General features: G+C 40.5%; 1 protein-coding gene across 3 annotated transcripts; it reads right to left on the bottom strand.

Annotated features, from left to right (window-relative positions):
• Positions 1-365: 365 nt before the first annotated feature.
• On the bottom strand, positions 366-18,657 carry LOC121639413 (up-regulator of cell proliferation-like). 3 transcript variants are annotated; one of them, XM_041984622.1, is made up of 6 exons: positions 18,596-18,657; positions 18,260-18,357; positions 16,970-17,122; positions 16,634-16,731; positions 6,478-6,614; positions 366-6,359 (listed from the first exon to the last, which is right to left on the bottom strand). In XM_041984622.1, the coding sequence occupies exons 5-6, from the start codon at positions 6,587-6,589 to the stop codon at positions 1,678-1,680; spliced, it is 4,794 nt and encodes a 1,597-aa protein (XP_041840556.1). In that variant the 5' UTR covers positions 6,590-6,614; positions 16,634-16,731; positions 16,970-17,122; positions 18,260-18,357; positions 18,596-18,657; the 3' UTR covers positions 366-1,677. The 3 variants fall into 3 exon arrangements, with proteins under 3 accessions (XP_041840556.1, XP_041840557.1, XP_041840558.1); XM_041984623.1 differs by having other exon boundaries at positions 6,478-8,152; XM_041984624.1 differs by lacking the exons at positions 16,970-17,122; positions 18,260-18,357 and having other exon boundaries at positions 18,596-18,613.
• Between the last annotated feature and the right edge of the window lie 651 nt (positions 18,658-19,308).

Consider the following 19,308-nt stretch of genomic DNA (forward strand, 5'->3'; position numbering starts at 1 on the left):
ATTACAAGTTCATCAGTGTCCAGGTAATACAGTTTACCTTTGACCTTCATGTCACATGTACCATCAAGGAGAATCATCTTGTTATTGTTCTTCTTAAGTTGAACTTTGCTCTCTTTGCAGCCTCCAACCTTCACATTCTGGATCTTTTATTTCATCAGATGCACTCACTAATGCACAACAAGCATCTGAAAAGGATGGTGGATGTTTTTGACCATTGCAGCTGGCAATGTACAAACCATAGAAGTATGTGAAGAGAGAGAATTTATTTCCTGGTGTACTACTTCCATCTTTAGCCACGACACCGCAAAGATGTTTGTCCTGACACATTCATTGGACCAGACCGCATGTTGCTGTCCAAGTTCAGGAGTAATTAATCACATAAATCTGTTTTTATGTTCAGTTCAGTTTATTTACCATTTGCAGTATATATATAAAATAAAAACACATTGGAAAACTGTTGCCTTTGACAAACATTTGCAAGGACATTGCCACATACGTAAACTCTCTCATACACACTTTCAATTTATCTCCATTACAAATGTTTTCATCTTCACATCATTCATCTAATGCAGAAAACAAATATCAGAGTATGTAGAGCTACAATCAGCTTAGATGTTCATATCCAGAATGCTGCTTTCTCCTCTTTATTCAGAAATGAGACATGCTGACAAAAGCACTAACATACGAGTGATCTTTTAAATCATTTAAAAATGAAACATGTTTAATCATAAGTGAATAATACTAAACTCTACACATGCAAAAAGATTAAAGTAAAATCTATCGAGCATCTGTGACAGATCACAGGCAGAACAACCTTTTAATCCATTTAAAATTGTTATTAATATCGGTCATAATGTCATATAGGCAAAGTTTTACAAAAATAATGCATTACTTCTTTTAATGTCTTTAAACACACTTGTAGTTACAACAAATATTTGAAAACAGATTATTCAGTTAAAGCTACCAAAACATTAGTTATCAAAGGAAAAGAAGTAAAGAAAAATTATCTTCTTGCAAAAGCAGGAAGTGGTTAAATAGAAACATAGTGCTCCACGATGGACAGCATCTAACATGTATAAAGAGCTGGAAAATGTCATCATAAACAACAGGTCAGAAGGTGACTGCAAACAGTCTTTTAACAGCAATGAATGAAAACAAGATCTGTTCCTAAAGAAAAAAAATTATTTTGGTTTCAACATCCCTACAAAATGTTCATTATGGAACTTAAAGGACAGTTTTCCCATCAACCTTTGTTCCATCAGCATTTAGCAGCAGTTTCAAATGACACAACTGGGACTAAATTATGTCTAAAGCAAACTGGAGATGTTCAAACACCATGGCAACCGTAGCTGCACAGCTATAAAGAACTGTCAGCTTAAAACATGTAAAGATGCATCAGGGATTTTAATGTGGATCATAAAAATAGTGGGACCTGAAACTGAACCTTGTGGGACACCTTTAGTTATATTTAAATGACTGAGCGAGAGACCACTGAACTGCACACACTGATTATGACCTGACCGTTGCTGAGAAAGCAGCCTACAGTATGGTCTAACAGGTAGGTAAAGGGGAGTTTTAAATGCCTTCGTGATGTCATGGTATTTAAAATTGTAACTGAGAATCTAGAATTTGGAGTTTTTAATGGAAAGTACAACATGAACTGAGGCAGGAAAACTCTCAGTTCTTGTTAAATGATTCTTTAAGGCTTGCCTTTGCTTGTTTGATTGTGATATCTTTCCAAGAACTTGGAATATCAGCCGGCTTTCCATGAAATGCATCTGCAAACTTTTCGTTGTACTTTGTAAACACATATTTCCAATAGTCTGATGCCTGGAAGCTCCCATCTGGACGGATGTCCCAGTCTGGGAAAATTTCCCTGTAACGCTTGTAAGGATGCCATTGGTTGTTAGTTTCATTGCAGTAAAACGGAACGTCACTGATCACAGCTGAGGTGCATATGTCAGTAACAAGTTTTTCTGATCCATCATACCTGCCATTACCCAGACCCCTCTGCCGATGCAGTGAAGCAAAATGTTCATTATGGGCGTTTCCTCCTGCTTCACAAGGAGCTCCACAGAAAGGACACTGCTTCCCACAACCAATCAGTCTTTTAAACATCTCATCCTGGGGCTTCACGTGGAGATTCTCCAGTATCATTTCAAATGTTGTCTTTTTAAAATTCTCCCTAAGACTGTTTTCCATGTCCTTCACAGACTGTGTGAGCATGTGAGCAAACTGTTCCTGGTCTGCTTGGTTCAGGATCATAAATGCACTACGAGCATCCTGGGAAATTGCCAGCTTATCATGAAGCTCTTTGCACATATCTTTAACAAACATCTGCAGGTCGCTGCTGTTTCTTCTTTTAGCCTCGTTTATAGCATTGTTGATGTTACTGATGATTGTTTTAAGACGTCTGTCTCCAAACTCAAACTTTGACTTTGCATCTGGGAAATACTGAAACATTTGACAAAGTATCCATGTTTTCACATAATCCTCATATGATATAATGTAGTATAAATACTTGCTGAAGTCATCCTTGGAAAGCAAATCCAGTAAAATTGTATACTGGAAGGACATCCGTGTACTGAACTGCTCCTTTGTCAACATTTCATCAGTGATGTCGTTACCCAGGTAACGGTTGACATAGGCTTCAACAGCAGGCTTCAGGTATTTTTCTGTGAATTCTTTAGCCTTCTTCTGGCACTGGTCTCGTTTGTGGAACACATCTTTGAAATCTGTACGAAACTTTTCCTTGTCCTTCATCAGACATCTGTAGGGATCGTGTTCATGTACGAAGTCTTCGTGTATTTTCTGAAAGTCTCTGGCAGCAAATCCACAGATGTGCTGCTTTAGAGAAACCTCAAAATCAATGTCTGTTGTCACATCGTTGTTCTGTTGCAGCCTTTCATCAATGATATGAAGGATGTCCTGGATGTAAGTATCATGGTAATTGCTTTTCTGTTGTATTTTCTCAGCTACAAACAGCCTGCAGGCAGATATGATGCTGTCAGCCATTTTCTGTACACACTTTACATGGTCTTCATTGTTAAACAACTTGCTCACTGTGTGTTTGGCTCTGTTAAACCATCCATCAGCTGTGTATTTGAAGGGTCCTGACCCACAAGCTTTCAGATTTTTTTCATTCAGCAGTTCACATGCACGGCTCCCCTTGTGTGACAGATTATTTCTCAGAGAGTAGGACACACTGTTGTAGATATCTTTGGGCTCGTGTTCAGAGAAAGACAGTTTATTCAGTATTTCTCTCCACATCTTGTCAAATTCTTGGTCCAGCTCTGCATCTGTCATCTGCACATTTTTCTGTCGACATTTAGCAATTAACTCAAACGCTGCTTTTTCTACTTCTTTAGATTGATTTTCCTTGATCTTATCAAGTTCATTCATTCCCCGTCTGATGTCAGCTGCTGTCAAAAGCTGGTTGTTTACAGACCTTTCCATTTCTCGCCGAAGGCTCTTTGCGCTGTTTGAGAATTCTTCTCTGTATCCTTCAACCAGATGATCATGGCCCTCTGTTTGTTTGAAGTATTCCTTCAGATTTTCAAGGAGCTTCGTCTCCCATTTAGACAGCACTGACAGGGCTTCACTTTTCAGTATGGTAAGAAATCCTGTTATGTCGGTTCTTTCAGATTCATCATCAAGGCCAAAATTAGAAATTCTTGTTTCTGCTTTGGTTACCCAGGTGAACATTTCTTTTCTGAACTCTCGCTCCCATTTGTTGAACTCTGTGCAGAGTCTCATGTACGCTTCAGCTACAAGGCTGTTTCTGAAGCTGAAGATGAAGTTTTCATGTTTCACTGCATTCCACATACTGGTCATCCACTTTCTAAAGTCCAAGATGGTTTGAGCCGATGTTTCATTCTCTCCCAGTAGATGGATGATTGTTTTCTTCAGCTCATAGACAGCCTCGCTGTATCCGGCATTAACTGGTGCCATTGGTGGGTTTCCATTCCAGAGTCCAGGAACGTAGCAGTTCCCAGTGTCAGCATTGTAAACCATCACATCAGTGAAGCTTTTGTTCTCCTCTTTCTTTTCCATTCTGGCTGCTGCCTGAGTCATCTCATTCAACTGTTGCAAGAGCAGTTTCCTGTCTCGCAGGTTCTTATCGTGGGCTGAAACGTCTGAAACATTCTGGTGAACAAACTGACATCTAGGCTTTTTGCCCACCTCCTTCATCCTGAGGAAAGCATGTACCACTATCTGCAGGATGTCCTTCATTTCTGTTGAATTCTCCATTGCGATATTAATAATGGTGAGATCGCTCAGCCCCACAACAAGTGTTGCAAGCTCATTGTCATGTTCATAGCTGTTGTCCAGCTGTGCAAGCTCTGGGGACTTCAAGCCCTCAGTGTCCAGGATTACCATAAAGTCACAGTTGAAGACTTTTTTAACGTCTTCATTGACTTTGATGAGCAGCATGAAGGCACCTCGAGTGCATCGACCACTGCTGACTGCAAACTGAACTCCAAACATGGTGTTAAGGAGGGTGGACTTTCCTGTGCTCTGAACTCCAAGCACCGTGACTACTATTATCTTGTTCTTTGGAGACGCCAAGTCATTGAGCTTAGTGAGAACATCACTCACCCATCTAAGAGGTATGTTGGAGGCATCTCCGTCTACAAGCTCAAGAGGAAAACCATCAAGCAACATCTGTGCACACAGCTCAGGCAGATGCTGCAACTGTTTTCGTGATAGGTCTCTTTCTGGGAGGGAAACCGAAGCTTCATAGAGCTGACCCATTTCACGGAAGAAGTGTTCAGCCCCCAAAGAGCTGTTAGAAAGTTGGATGTCAATTTCTTTGATCTCATCTTTGTTCACAGAAGTGTTGCATTTTTCTTTGTACAACTCCCTGAGTCCAGACAGTTTCGTACGAGACACGTTATCGAGGTTCATTCGCATCCATTTCAGGAAATAACACCTCTCTGTTCCTGGGCTGGATATGGCATCGATGAAGCAAGTCATAGCTTTTGACATGTCATAAGAGTTCTGCTTTTTCCTCATTTCTTTTTTCTTTCTCTGAAGCTCACTCTTGTACTGCTCTATGTTTTCAGACCCAGCTTTTCGAAGTCGAAATTCTTCTTTCTCTAAGCAAGTCAGTTCCTTCCAGATTCTTCCTTGCAATGGAAGCTGATTTTCTTTGTATTTGTGGATGTCTTGAATCTCTCTGGTGATGGCATCTGCTTTTTGCTTTCCAGCCTGGCACTCTGGAGAGTCTTCATCAACCAATATTCCCAGTTCATGGGCAATGCCAACCATCTGCTCTACAGACATCTTCATCTTTGACTTCTCAACTACATCACTGACTGTTTTCTTCAAATCTTGAACAAAGTCTGCATCATTTTTCTCCTTGGTTCTTAGAATGATGTTGGTTTTAGTCAAGCCCAAGCTGGGCGCTAGAGTTTTTATAGCCTTTAAAGTCTTTTCGCTCTTGCTCAAGGGGCTGCCTACCAAAAAGATCTTTGCTTTGTAGTTTGTATTTATTAGCAGCTTACACTTATCATCCAAATGATCAAAGAACACAAAAACTGCCTCCGATGTCTGACACAGAAAGGAGAACTGTGTTTCAAATGAAGTAATGTCCCCATGAAGGTTGGCTACAGCGACTGGGTTGACAAAAATGTCCATGTTCTTGTTTCCACAAGGAAGGTACCAGGTAATTTCAGTCAGTCCATTGGATATCTTTCTTGGACTGTCTCCACACTCCATGTTGCGATGGACAAAGGTGTCATGGTACTGCTGAGAACTGCTCAGAAGCTTATTGAGGATCTCTGACTTGGACATGGAGCAGTCACCCAGTCTCACGAAAGAGACCATTGGAAGTTGAGAATGAACAATTCTTTCCTCTATGAAGCCTTTGGATTGTAAAAGATGTTGAGGTCTGTACTTTTTAACAATATCTCTCATTGCCCACAGCATGAGTGTGCACTGTGTTGTGTCACAGTTGGGAAGCAGCAGAGGCACAGAGAACTGGCACATTGACATTTTTAGTGCCATTTCTTGTTGTACAAAACCATCAGAACAGAGAAAGAGAGCTGTGATTAAGTCAAGAGGGTTTATACTCTCACCAGTTTCCACGTTGTTAAACAGATCATCTAAATCTAACTCTGTAGTCTCTGATGCTTGGTCACGGTACAAGTCACAGTCTGATGTGCATTTTACATTTCTAGCTGTCACATTAACCATCGTCAGTTTCTTTAGAAAATACCAAGGAAGGTCAGATTTACACTTGAGCAGATCATCGCTGATGGCCTTCGCATCAATCTCAAGTATCTTGCTGAGTGGCAGCTTATCCTTGTAGTACTGCTCCAACCCCAGATCCTCCACGATGGTCTCCATGTTTGTCTCTGCAAAATAAAAAATGCTGGTATTACTTTGTAAATAAGCAACTTTTGATGGACCAATGAGTCTATTTTAAACTTTATTATCTTTGTTTTTACTATGTTTTACTATATTTCAACTTACTGTTGTGAGGACATGTTTTATTCTGCATTGTCACAGGAGTTTTACAGAAATCTTGCTCTCGTGGACTTGCCATGGCTGTGTCTTGCATAATTTCTGTCTCCATGCAGTCCATCAGGATGTATTGCTTTATCTGTTACCTGGAGTTAGAATAAATTTCTACTGAGGTTAAAAAGATCCTCTTAGGTCTTTCTGCTCTTGGGCTTCCAATAAAAGAATCACGTTTACAAGACCAAAGATCACCCTCAAACAGAAGCTGGTTCACCAAAGGACAAAACACCCAAACACAAGCTGAGTGGTACCTTGATAAACACATGGCACATCACAGGTGAGCAAGTCTGCAGGTTTAAGGTTAAGATTCAGAGGTCCAACTGCATCTCAAATACACTTTAAAGAGGAGCGTTATGTCCACATCTTCAAGAGAGAAGACAGATGGTGCGAGACAGATGTCAAGGAAGCTATCAATGTGTAAAATCCTTCTTTGAATGGAGGACATGGGCTCAGGTACAGTATCACCTTCACACATTTATTTAGTCTTTTTACATCTGCATATATAAAAAAAAACTACATTGCTTCCATCTTTTTAACATCTTGCATCCAAAAGACGTAAAGAATGTAATAATGTGAATGGAAAAAACAACACAAAAACAAAAATCCCCACAATGTCATACAGTAGCAGGAAGTCAAAGTATAAACAAAATAAAACCTACACATGAAGATGACTTTGCAGGCTTATTAGTGCTCACATTACCAGCTAATACTATAAGCATAAGTACCACCATGTTCAATAAAAAACTAATGTTTAAAAAAAAAAAAAAAACAGATGTTACATCACTGTGCACATACATACTCCGTAAAACATCCAATAATGGAATGGTAAACATAGACATGTTTTTTTTGTTTGTTTGTTTGTTTTTTGTTTGTTTGTTTGTTTGTTTTTAATATCATATATCAGAAGTGTTTGTAGACACGTCAGATCAGGAGTCAATCCAATTCAGATTCCCACCTAATTTCCAGTTGGTTTAATAGGATGTTCTGGTTGACATTTACATTTCCAGCCTACATTGAACACCACACTCACTTTTGACAAAAACAGATTTATTTAAACATGTAAGAAAAAACACAAAAAATAGTCATCACATATAAGAAAAAATGTATCAGTACTTTTAGCTTTTGTTCTATATTGTCCATAAACTGAACCAATAAGACAACAGCATTTGCTTATGTCGTCTCATCAATGGCTTCCATGTTAAAATAAAAATATGTTCTTGATCTTTACTTACTTTTAAAAAAAAAATTAAAAAATGTCTGAGCTCAGGAAAAAGTGAAATTACAATGTTGGGGCTCTTAGATTTGTTCTTACCGCTCCCTGGGAGCAGTGGGACATCCAGCAGAAACAGCATCCAACAATCTGGAGAATCCACTTGCAACGATCACATCCCACCAAGCAGAACGGCTCTACGGAGTCATCAAGTGAAGATCGTCGTACAGAAATTTGTCCAGTGGAACCAGGTGCCCAAGGAAAACAATAAATAAATAAAACAGCCTACACATAAGGGTGCAGGAGAGTTAACTTCTGTGGTTTTCCATTTCACTGGTTTAGTAGTTCAGTAGCGGCCATCTTGCTACAGGTTTGCTCTCTTGTGGCATCTGTGGTATCTGAGGGAAGGTGAGTGATCTGTACAAACATAAATGCTTTTATTTCGCTGACGGATTTACAAATGGTTTGGTTTCTTACAAAAGTTATTATCGTAGCTATGACTGTGGATACTTGAACATGTTGAAGTTGCAGCTTTTGTCTTTGAAAAATGACTTAAAAGTGCAGCATAGTTGTATTCTCCATCAGAAGGCACAGCAAGGCTCATCAGAGTAGCAGAACGACTCATTTGCCAGGCATCTGCACGTTCCAGACAATCACAGCCCTTCAGACTGCTGGAGGTCCTGTACATTGTACGGAACCAGTGACGTGCGGTCAGGGGAGGCAGGTGAGGCAGTGCCTCAAACAATAAATGTTAATATTTTCCACTGATCTGTGTTAAAAATGCATTTTCAGTATGACTAACATGTTTTTAACAGTTTATCAGGTAAAAATTGCCAAATTTGAGCATTTCCCAATCAAATCCAGTGCAGAAACCCCGGTGGAGGCACGGGCAAGCTGTGTCTCAGCTCTGACTGTAACATCCAATACAAACTGGGTTGCTTGACACGTTTTTTGTTCCTGAGCATATCGCCAATATGAACTTTACAGAAATATCTGTTATACACCATGACTCTCTACAGTCTGTGTAATGTCTTTAATGTATTTGTGAGAGAAATATTCCCGTTTATCGTACAATAAAGTGCAGAGAAAAGTCAGCAGGTGAGGCAAACAGTACTCTGCCTCACCTCAAGGGGGCGCACTTAGTGACCTTTTTTTTTTTTTTTTTTTTTTTTTTTTTTTAAAGCAACTAGCGACAAATCTAGCGACTTTTTCAGTATTGGAGACTTTAGTTGACTGACGTATATGAAAGTCGTTTATCTCAATGAGGAGTGGGTGCTGCTGCGCAGGCCCCTCTCCTGTTCAAAAGCAACCAGAAGAGGCTCCTGGCAGCAGCAGCAGCTGCATTCAGAGCAGGAGATGATCACCTGTTTCATGACCAGGCTGAAAATGAAACATTCAAAGCTATTAATAGTTCACTATTATGAAGAGTGTGGAGGAAAACAAGTGTTGTTTAATGTTGCAGCTTCCTAATTAGAAAACAACCTACACTTAATAAAATTAAACTAGAATAAAAGAAAATATTAACCAAAGAATTAGTTTTATTTTTATTAGTTTTGCCTTTTTAAAATTTTTATCTTGTCTTTTCGTCCATTTTTGCCTTTCCCATGACATTCCTCTCCACAGCAGCCTCCATGTACCAGGCTATTATGCACATTAGATGATGTCAATTAGCATTTCTAGCAACTTTTAGGACAGCCAGTAGCTACTTTTCTCACTGAAGAGTTAGTAACAGTGGGTGTGTGAGTGTAATTGAAAGAGGAATGCTGATAGGATATGAAGCATTACCAGTTGAATGCTGTTGAATAAATATTGAAATAAGATGAACTTTTCAGTTCTTACAATTGTAAATCAGTGCCTCACCAACTATAAACTTCACCGCACGTCACTGTACGGAACAGGATTGGGTCGGAGGATGTGCTTTGGATGGATTTAAGAGTTTAAGTGTCTGATGGCCAGGGGGAAAAAGTTGTACATGAAGTTGGTAGTTCTGCACTGAATGCTGCAAAGTCAAAGTTGCTGGATGGTCACAAATCAAGCTGCTGCTGGCCGGTAACAATGTCAATAACTCGCAAGCACATGCAGCCACAGCTGGACAGGGTGCTGCCACTCTCATCATCATTATATATATATATATATTTATTTATTTATTTATTTTTTTTCTTCAACCATTCTATGTCCAAATTTTACTGTAGGAATCAGCCCACTGTGCTTTGTTTCACGATTGGGTCAGTAAACGTAAATGCGCTGTGTTTTGTGTCTTGATTGACCAAAGGACTCTGTCCAGAGTCAGTCTACTTTGTGTCCTGCTGTCTTTGTCTGAAAAAGACAGCAACACCAGGACCCTCTGTGAAACACGAGGTTACAGATGAGGGTGGGGATGCAGCAATATATTTTATGGGGTGAGTAATTATTAAGAGCAATGGGTGCTGTGCAGACACCTCCCCTGTCCGAAAGTACTCATACGAGGTCTTCTTGGAGCAGCAGCAGCTTCCAGCTGCATTCAGCGCAGACGACATTCATCTCTGTTTCATGACCAGGCTGAAAATGAAAGGTACAAAGCTGCTGCTGGAGGATCCTGCGCTAGCTTACCATCACAGTAATGTCTATTAATGTAGAGTGTTGACAAAAATATTTAAAAAGTTAAAGTGTTGTGGCATGTTGGAGACTCATAAATAAAAAACAAGCTACACTTAAAAAGCTGAACTAAAAAATAAAGAAAATATTGACAGAATTATTTTATCATTTTATTTTATTTTTATTTATTTATTTTTATTTATTTATTTATTTTATTTTTTTGGGCTGCACGGTGGTGTGGTGGTTAGCACCGCAGCCTCACAGCAAGAAGGTCACCGGTTCGAATCTTGGCTGGGGGGAGGTTCAAACCTTGGGGGGTGGTGGCCTTTCTGTGTGGAGTTTGCATGTTCTCCCCGTGTAAGCGTGGGTTCTCTCCGGGTTCTCCGGCTTCCTCCCACCGTCCAAAGACATGCATGTTAGGTTAATTGGACACTCTAAATTCTCCCTAGGAGTGAAAGTGCGTGTGAATGGTTGTTTGTCTATCTGTGTTGGCCCTGCGACAGACCGGTGACCTGTCCAGGGTGTACCCTGCCTCTCACCTGTTAAAATGCTGGGATAGGCTCCAGCTCACCCGCGACCCGAAATGGAATAAGCGGTCAAGATAATGGATGGATGGATGGATTTTATTTTTTATTTTTTTTATTTTTTTGCTGTTCTTAACATTTTTAGGTTGTCATTTTATCAGTTTTTGTCTTTTCCACAACATCTCTCTCTACGGCAACATCCATTACAACTATATGTTAGTTATCGGAGTTATCGCGAGTGCAGCTTATACATCTTCACAGAGACATGGCTCACTGATGCGATACCGGATGGTAACGTGGATCTACCGGGTTTCACTGCTGTGAGAGCTGATAGAGCAACAATAGAGACATGAACGCCTGCGGTAAGAGCAGAGGTGGGGGGCTCATCATATATGTGAACAAACGTTGGTGTTGCCCAGGACATGTCTCAGTGAAAAAGGAACTGTGTTGCCAGGACTTGGAACTGTTAGCCGTTAGCCTGCGGCCATATTACTTGCCGAGGGGGCTTAGTCACATGATCGTGCTCTGTGTTTACATCCCGCCGAGCGCAGAAGCATCAGCTGCCTGTGAGAAAATACACACAGTAACAGCAAGGCTGCAGACAAAGCACCCCGAGGCGTTTATGGTCATATCTGGGGATTTTAATCATGCTTCCCTGGACTCTACCTTGGCCTCCTTCTACCAGGCTGTAGACTGTCCCACTAGGAACAACAGAACAATAGACCTGCTGTACTCCAATGTGAAGGATGCCTACACAGCCACCCCCCTCCCCCCACTCGGAAAGTCTGACCACAACCTGGTTCACCTACAGCCACAGTACACCCCCCTGGTCAAAAGGATGTCTAAAACCACACGCTTGATCAGGAAGTGGTCACCTGAGGCAGAGGATGCTCTGAGAGACTGCTTTGACATCACTGACTGGGATGTACTGCTGAGACAACATGGTGAGGACATAGAGGAGCAGACTCACTGTCTGACGGACTACCTCAACTTCTCCCTGGATGTAGTCTCCCCCAATAAGACTGTCCGTTGTTATCCAAATAACAAACCTTGGATAACACAAGATGTCAAAGCTGCCCTCAACAGGAAGAAGGTGGCTTTCATGAACCATGACAGGGAGGCAATGCAGTTAGCACAGCGGGAGGTGAAACAATGCCTGAAGGTGGCGAGGGACACCTTCAGAAGGAAGGTGGAGGATAAACTGAGTGAGGGCCGTATGAAGGAGGTCTGGGATGGTGTCAACACCATCACAGGCTTCAGATCAAAGACCATAACAGCGGGGGGGACAGTGGAAGAAGCAAACAGGCTGAACATCTTCTTTAACCGCTTTGACCAGCTCACGGTCCCCCATTCCCCACTGCAGTACACAACCTCCCTGACTTCATTCCCTGTGCAGCCCCCCTGCCAACCTTTACCCCTCCCCCCATCTCAACACCCTCCACACATAACAGCAGAACAGGTGAGGGGAGAATTGAGGAAGCTCCACCCATGGAAAGCAGCAGGCCCTGACAGAGTGCCTCCTCGTCTGCTTAGGACCTGTGCTGCTGAACTGGGGGAACCACTCCAGCATGTCTTCAACCACAGTCTACAGCTAGGGAAAGTGCCTACCCTGTGGAAAACATCCTATATTGTTCCAGTTCCAAAGAAAAACCGTCCTGGTGAGCTGAACCATTACAGACCGGTGGCACTTACATCCCAGCTGATGAAGACGATGGAGCGGCTCATCCTCAATCTCCTCAAGCCCCAAGTGCAACAGGCCCAGGACCCCCTACAGTTTGCCTATTGCGCAGGTGTGGGTGTGGAGGATGCTCTTCTCTACCTCCTACACCGTGTCCAAGTTCATCTGGATAAGGGGAGGGGCTCTTTGAGGATCCTCTTCTTGGATTTTTCAAGTGCCTTCAACACAATCCAGCCCCTGATGCTTCTGGACAAACTGAGGGAGATGCAGGTGGACCCCTGCTTGGTGTCCTGGATCGGTAACTACCTCACAGAGAGACCGCAGTACGTCAGGCTAAAGGACATCACATCTGACACTGTTATTAGCAGCACAGGAGCACCCCAGGGGACGGTGCTGCCCCCCCTCCTCTTCACACTCTACACCTCAGACTTCTGTTACAACTCAGAGCGGTGTCACATCCAGAAGTTTGCAGATGACACAGCCATCGTGGGGTGTATCAGGGATGATGGAGAGGACGAGTACAGGAATCTGGTCAGTGACTTTGTCACCTGGAGTCAGATGAACCATCTCCAGCTTAACACCTCAAAGACTAAGGAGCTAGTTATTGACTTCAGGAAGTCCAGCCCACAACCACGTCCAGTGACCATCAGGGACGACAAGGTGGAGATTGTAGACAACTACAGGTACCTCGGGTTGTGGCTGGATAACAAGCTGGACATGCTGTACAGATCACCTGTACAAGAAGGGCCAAAGCCGTCTGTACTTCCTGCGAAGACTGAGATCGTTTAACATCTGCAGGAAACTCCTGTGGATGTTCTATCAGTCTGTGGTGGCTAGTACGCTTTTTTATGCTGTTGTCTTCTAGGGGGGTAACATGACAGAAAGGTGTGCTAACAGGCTGGAAAAACTCATCAGGCGGGCGGGCTCTGTGGTTGGCATGAAGCTGGACTCCCTGGTGACAGTGGCAGAGAGGAGAACACTAAAAAAAACTACTGGCTATTGTGAATGATGCCAGTCACCCTCTGCACACTGTCATCAGTGCACAGAGAAGCCTGACCAGTAACAGGCTGCTCCTCTATTTTCTATTCTATTCTATTCTCTCTATGTACTAGGCTCATTATGCTAATTAGATGATGACGTCATTTAGGGACTTATAGACTTTTAGGACAGCTAATAGCTACTTTTCTTACTGAAGAGTTGGCAACAGCGACAGAGCCGAATAAAATGGCATTAGAAGAACATGACTGGATTGATGAAACATGGATATAAGAACGTTTTTCAAGAAAGTAGGCCTATTCATCACTACTGGTAGTAACAGTTAGTTAGCACGAGCCCCCAGGTGACAGCAGAAAGTCCCATGTAATTAAAAACAAAATGCTTTGTGTTTGACTAATAAAAACCTGGCTTGCACACTACATACTATCTCTGCGCACGTCTTATCTTTGTTGTTTTGAGGTCAAAAGTTATATTCCAGTTCTAAAACAACGTTGCTACTTAGCTAGCCAGTTAGCCTGAAATGCATTATGAAGGCCCCACTCTTTCTACCATGCTATCTTTGGGGTGACTTCCTTCTGGAGCAGCAGCTGTGTTTCTCACATTAGGCATGAGTAAAGGATCTGAAGTCTTTAACGTTGCTATATATTCACTCCACCACCCCTATTGATCTGTAGGAGTCAGGACAAAGGAGCACAGAGCGAGTGGGGGGAGACCTCTACTGGTTAGGTGAGTAGGAGAGTTAGGATTAGAAAGTGGAGAAAGCCACTTGTTAGGGGTGGGACTCGATTAAAAAAATTATCTAATTAATTACAGACTTTGTAATTAATATCTTTTAATCACATAACAAAATTTGCCCCAAAAAGCAACATTTTTTTTTATTTAAATCGATTTTAGAGGATAATTAAATAAAACAATTGACAAAGAGATTAATAATATAAACTCTATTAATGCATGGAAAAAATCTATTTAAAATAGTAAAAAAAATAAATAAATAAAAAATAGTAAATATCCCAGGCCAAAACTGAACAGACACAAAGTTAAAGCATAATTTCAGATAGTTTAACTAACAGCTCCAGCTGTTCTATAATTAGGAATCTGCTTTACCTTGGTAGAAAACGGTCTCCTACAAATAGTTAACAGCTCACTGGTTTCAGGCATTTTCCCAGAGTCACTAAAGATAGCTGCTATTAAGCCACTCCTTACAAAAGAGAGCTCTGATGAACAACAATAGACTGTCTCAAAACTCTCGTTTATATCCAAGATTAAAGAGAAAGTTGTATTTAAACAGCTTTCTGATTAAAAGTGGAAATCCTGATATATTCTAATCAGGCCTCTGACCCCAATAAAGCACTGAAACAGCAGTAGTCTGTTTTTTTGTACAAAAAATGTCAAAGTAAGCTATAAGACAACAGCATAAAACAAAGAACTGGCCATTTTCAAAGTGAATTTTTTGTGAGCAGCTGCGTTTCTTGCAATGTGCACAGTACTCTGAACTTTGTCCGACGCTGAACTGTTTGTCTGAGCAGTGCTGCAGAGCAGACTGCACTTTTTATATCTTGCTGCAGCCTCAAGTCACTTTCAGTTTCGCTATGATGCTGTTTACTGGAAATCCAACATGCTTTCAGGAATTGGAAAGAGGGGCATGAATTTCCTGTTCAGTGCACAAACATTCTTCAAGCTGTTAGACATTTAACACACTGAAAACTGAACAGAAACATTTTACTCTTAAAATAAAGCTAAAACTTAAACTTCAGTCTGAAAGAGAAACTCAGTTCATGCTGTGCTGATTTTGCATCATGAATGTTGAAAATTTAAAGGTCCCATATTATAAATTTTTTCAACAATTTAATATGGGTGCCCAACAACATTGTATTCAAAGTGTATTACCTCAAATTCAGCCTTGGTCCTTCATTTCAGCCATTTCAAAAGTGGCTCTAGTGAGCTCTAATGAGAATGGGCTGTTTCTGTGTCTGAACCTTTAAATGTTCATGAGTGGTGCCTGTCCACGCCCCTCTCTGGGAGAGGATTCAGTATCCAATTACAGTATCCACTACCAGGGGTAGTGGTTATTTCCCTTCATGAGGACACAAAGGGAAAGGTTTCAGAAAAAATGGAGCAAGCAAGGCAGAGAGGTGACAGAATTTTCTCTCTTTTAGGCCTCACACACAGACTATGAGGACACATTTGACTGTTGGAAAACGTTTAAAAAGTTAATTTCGTATAAGAAGGGACCTTTAAAAGGAATCATGCTATGGTAACTTTTTACTTACTAAAAGAACTGGAAACTTTTGTCATCACTGAACCATCACTGTTTTCCGTCAGCAGGAATTATGGTGTGTAAAAATGAGTGGTATTAAAATAATGTATACCTTTAACATCAATCTAAAGTCCACATGAAAATATTATGAAAGTCCTTTCTATGATTTAGTATTTTTTCTAACTTTTATTACATTAAAACTAATAAACTAAATTAAATAAACAAAAGAAGAAGGGAACTTCTTTGTCTGACTTGTTATAACGAGGCCCCCCGGTGGCCTGCTGTGGGATTTCCTGGAGATGGGCCTGGGTTCGATTCCCTGGTCTCAGCTCTGATGATTGTGGGTGAAACAAATTATGTAATTCTGTTCTAATCTTATGGTTACTGTCAGTATTATTAGACATGCCCCCTTTATTCAGTTTTTAGCTTCATGAGTTTATCAGTATTACAGTGAATATTAATACTACTGGTATTAGTACTTAAATGATGCAGCTAATTGTTCCTCTTTTACAGACACGCTCACACCAACACTTCACACATTTTCCTCAGATAGTTCTCATCTTTATTCCGTCATTCTCTCCTTTGCTGTGCTGCTTGATCATTATCTACGTCCTGTCTTACCTCCCGTTGGTTTTTCGTTGTTTGCTAACCTTTGTCTTATGAATAAAATGTTTCATAAATTGAAGAATGAAATGTTACTAAAGTGAATAATTATCATGAATCACCAGAAAAAAGTTTTAAAATACTTAAAAGCTCATGTTCTCCAACTTGTACAACAAAACAAAGAGCAACGTTGTCAAGAATGTGAAAGAAATGGACTTTTACTGTTTCTAGACATGAATAAGGTGTAATCCTTGTTGCCTGCTTACCGTGGTATCCGGAAGTTTCCAGAAGCTTCCTCAAAGCAATAATTCAGGAAGTGGCTTTAAACTTAGCATTGAGTACTAAGAGCTCTGATGATGACGGTCTACAGAAATGAAGAAGTGAGTTAACGTAACACAGACTAGAAGTTGTCTGAAACTAAAGAAGATTTTACATCAACACCTACAGAAAAGTTGAAGAGGACAGATTTAATATATTTAGAGAATATTTTTCCTATTTCAACCATTTCAAATGAGACAACTAAACATATTTGAGAGTTTCTTCTGAAGAGATTATCCACCTTTCTATTCACCAGTAAGAAGACCAGTGTGTTATTGTCTCACCTCGGCTTCACTTGCTCAGCAGAGTTTTCAGGTATGAAGAGACGACTTCGCTCAATGCCGTTTGTTCAGTAAATGAAACCTTCAGGCAGGTTTAGCAACTCTTACGTTACTCTGGGCGGTCGTTGCACTCGTTCCCTCCCACACTGCAGGTTCCTGGAAAATATTCCAGGTTTTCATGTATTTTCTGACAAAGTTACATAAAGGCTCAAACTAAATACTTCACATCAACATAATTGATGGTAAACAGACAGTAAAACAACGACTAGACGATGGAGGAACTGAGGAATTATCATTAAAAGGTGGTGTCGATGGGCATTGCACCTCCGCACACACTGATGATCAGCTCTAACTGGAAACAGTGATACTGATGTGTGACAGGACACTGAATGATGAGGAAACTAGGCTCATAATTCACATTTAAATAACTGATTACACAGAAAGTTAGAGACAGAAAAGCTGCAATAACAGCTGGTAAAGGTCCATTTAATCCTTCCACAGACAAGAAGGAAGTTTGTTTTCTTTATGTGGGTTGTTGTTAACTCACTAGGTGGGGAAACAAAAGAAACCTCATAAATGTTGATGAGCAGCTTAACTAGCAGCACAACCCCAGTCCAAACCAGCTGAACTACATTACAGCAACATTAGTACAACAACAATCCATAACCGGTTTCCATCATGCAGCTCTTTCTGAGTCTCCATTCTTTTTGTGTGCAGACAAGTTTGTCCTAAAATCTCATTTTCCTGCAACTAAGACGCTTATCTTTTTAGATTACAGGGTACATGGACATCTGCTCCATGCTAACATGTATCAAATATGTGTTGGGGAGTCAGCTGAGTGATGACAGTATCTTTGGTTAAAGGACCCCTGACATATTTCACCATGTTTTCCGTCTTATCAGCAGGAATTATGGTGTGTAACAATGAGTGGTATTAAAATGATGTATACCTTTAACATCAATCTAAAGTCCACATGGAAATATTATTACTAATATTATTATTATTATTATTATTATTATTATTATTATTATTATTATGTCTAACTATTATTACATTTTAAAACTAATAAACTAAAATAAACAAAACAAAAGAAGAAGGGGACTTCTTTTCTATTCTACAGTCATCTAGCAGTCGCTTTTATCCAAAACTTCTCTGACTAACTCGCTATACTTAAAAGCTCATGTTCTCCAACTTGTACAACAAAACAAAGAGCAACGTTGTCAAGAATGTGAAAGAAATGGACTTTTACTGTTTCTAGACATGAATAAGGTGTAATCCTTGTTGCCTGCTTACCGTGGTATGCAGAAGGTTCCAGAAGTTTCCTCAAAGCAAGACGTCAGGAAGTGGCTTTAAGCTTAGCGTTGGGCACTAAGAGCTCTGATGATGACGTTCTACAGAAAGTAAGAAGTGAGTTAACGTAACACAGACTAGAAGTTGTCTGAAACTAAAGAAGATTTTACATCAACACCTACAGAAAAGTTGAAGAAGACAGATTTAATATATTTAGAGAATATTTTTCCTATTTCAACCATTTCAAATGAGACAACTAAACATATTTGAGAGTTTCTTCTGAAGAGATTATCCACCTTTCTATTCCCCATTAAGAAGACCAGTGTGTTATTGTCTCACCTCGGCTTCACTTGCTCAGCAGAGTTTTCAGATATGAAGAGACGACCTCGGTCAATGCCGTTTGTTCAGTAAATGAAACCTTCAGGCAGGTTTAGCAACTCTTATGTTACTCTGGGCGGTCGTTGCACTCGTTCCCTCCCACACTGCAGGTTCCTGGAAAATATTCCAGGTTTTCATGTATTTTCTGACAAAGTTACATAAAGGCTCAAACTAAATACTTCACATCAACATAATTGATGGTAAACAGACAGTAAAACAATGACTAGACGATGGAGGAACTGAGGAATTATCATTAAAAGGTGGTGTCGATGGGCATTGCACCTCCGCACACACTGATGATCAGCTCTAACTGGAAACAGTGATACTGATGTGTGACAGGACACTGAATGATGAGGAAACTAGGCTCATAATTCACATTTAAATAACTGATTCCACAGAAAGTTAGAGACAGAAAAGCTGCAATAACAGCTGGTAAAGGTCCATTTAATCCTTCCACAGACAAGAAGGAAGTTTGTTTTCTTTATGTGGGTTGTTGTTAACTCACTAGGTGGAGAAACAAAAGAAACCTCATAAATGTTGATGAGCAGCTTAACTAGCAGCACAACCCCAGTCCAAACCAGCTGAACTACATTACAGCAACATTAGTACAACAACAATCCATAACCGGTTTCCATCATGCTGCTCTTTCTTAGTCTCCATCCTTTTTGTGTGCA

This window comes from Melanotaenia boesemani, chromosome 5 (genome assembly GCF_017639745.1).
Source record: "Melanotaenia boesemani isolate fMelBoe1 chromosome 5, fMelBoe1.pri, whole genome shotgun sequence".
NCBI classification, from domain to species: Eukaryota; Metazoa; Chordata; class Actinopteri; order Atheriniformes; family Melanotaeniidae; genus Melanotaenia; species Melanotaenia boesemani.

Excerpts from the sequence above, each read along its gene's own strand:
- LOC121639413 (XM_041984622.1), bottom strand. The coding sequence starts at position 6,589 with ATGGACTGCATGGAGACAGAAATTATGCAAGACACAGCCATGGCAAGT. Across the intron at positions 6,360-6,477 it reads TAAAACATGTCCTCACAACA|AGACAAACATGGAGACCATC; the intron begins GTAAGTTGAAAT and ends TTTATTTTGCAG.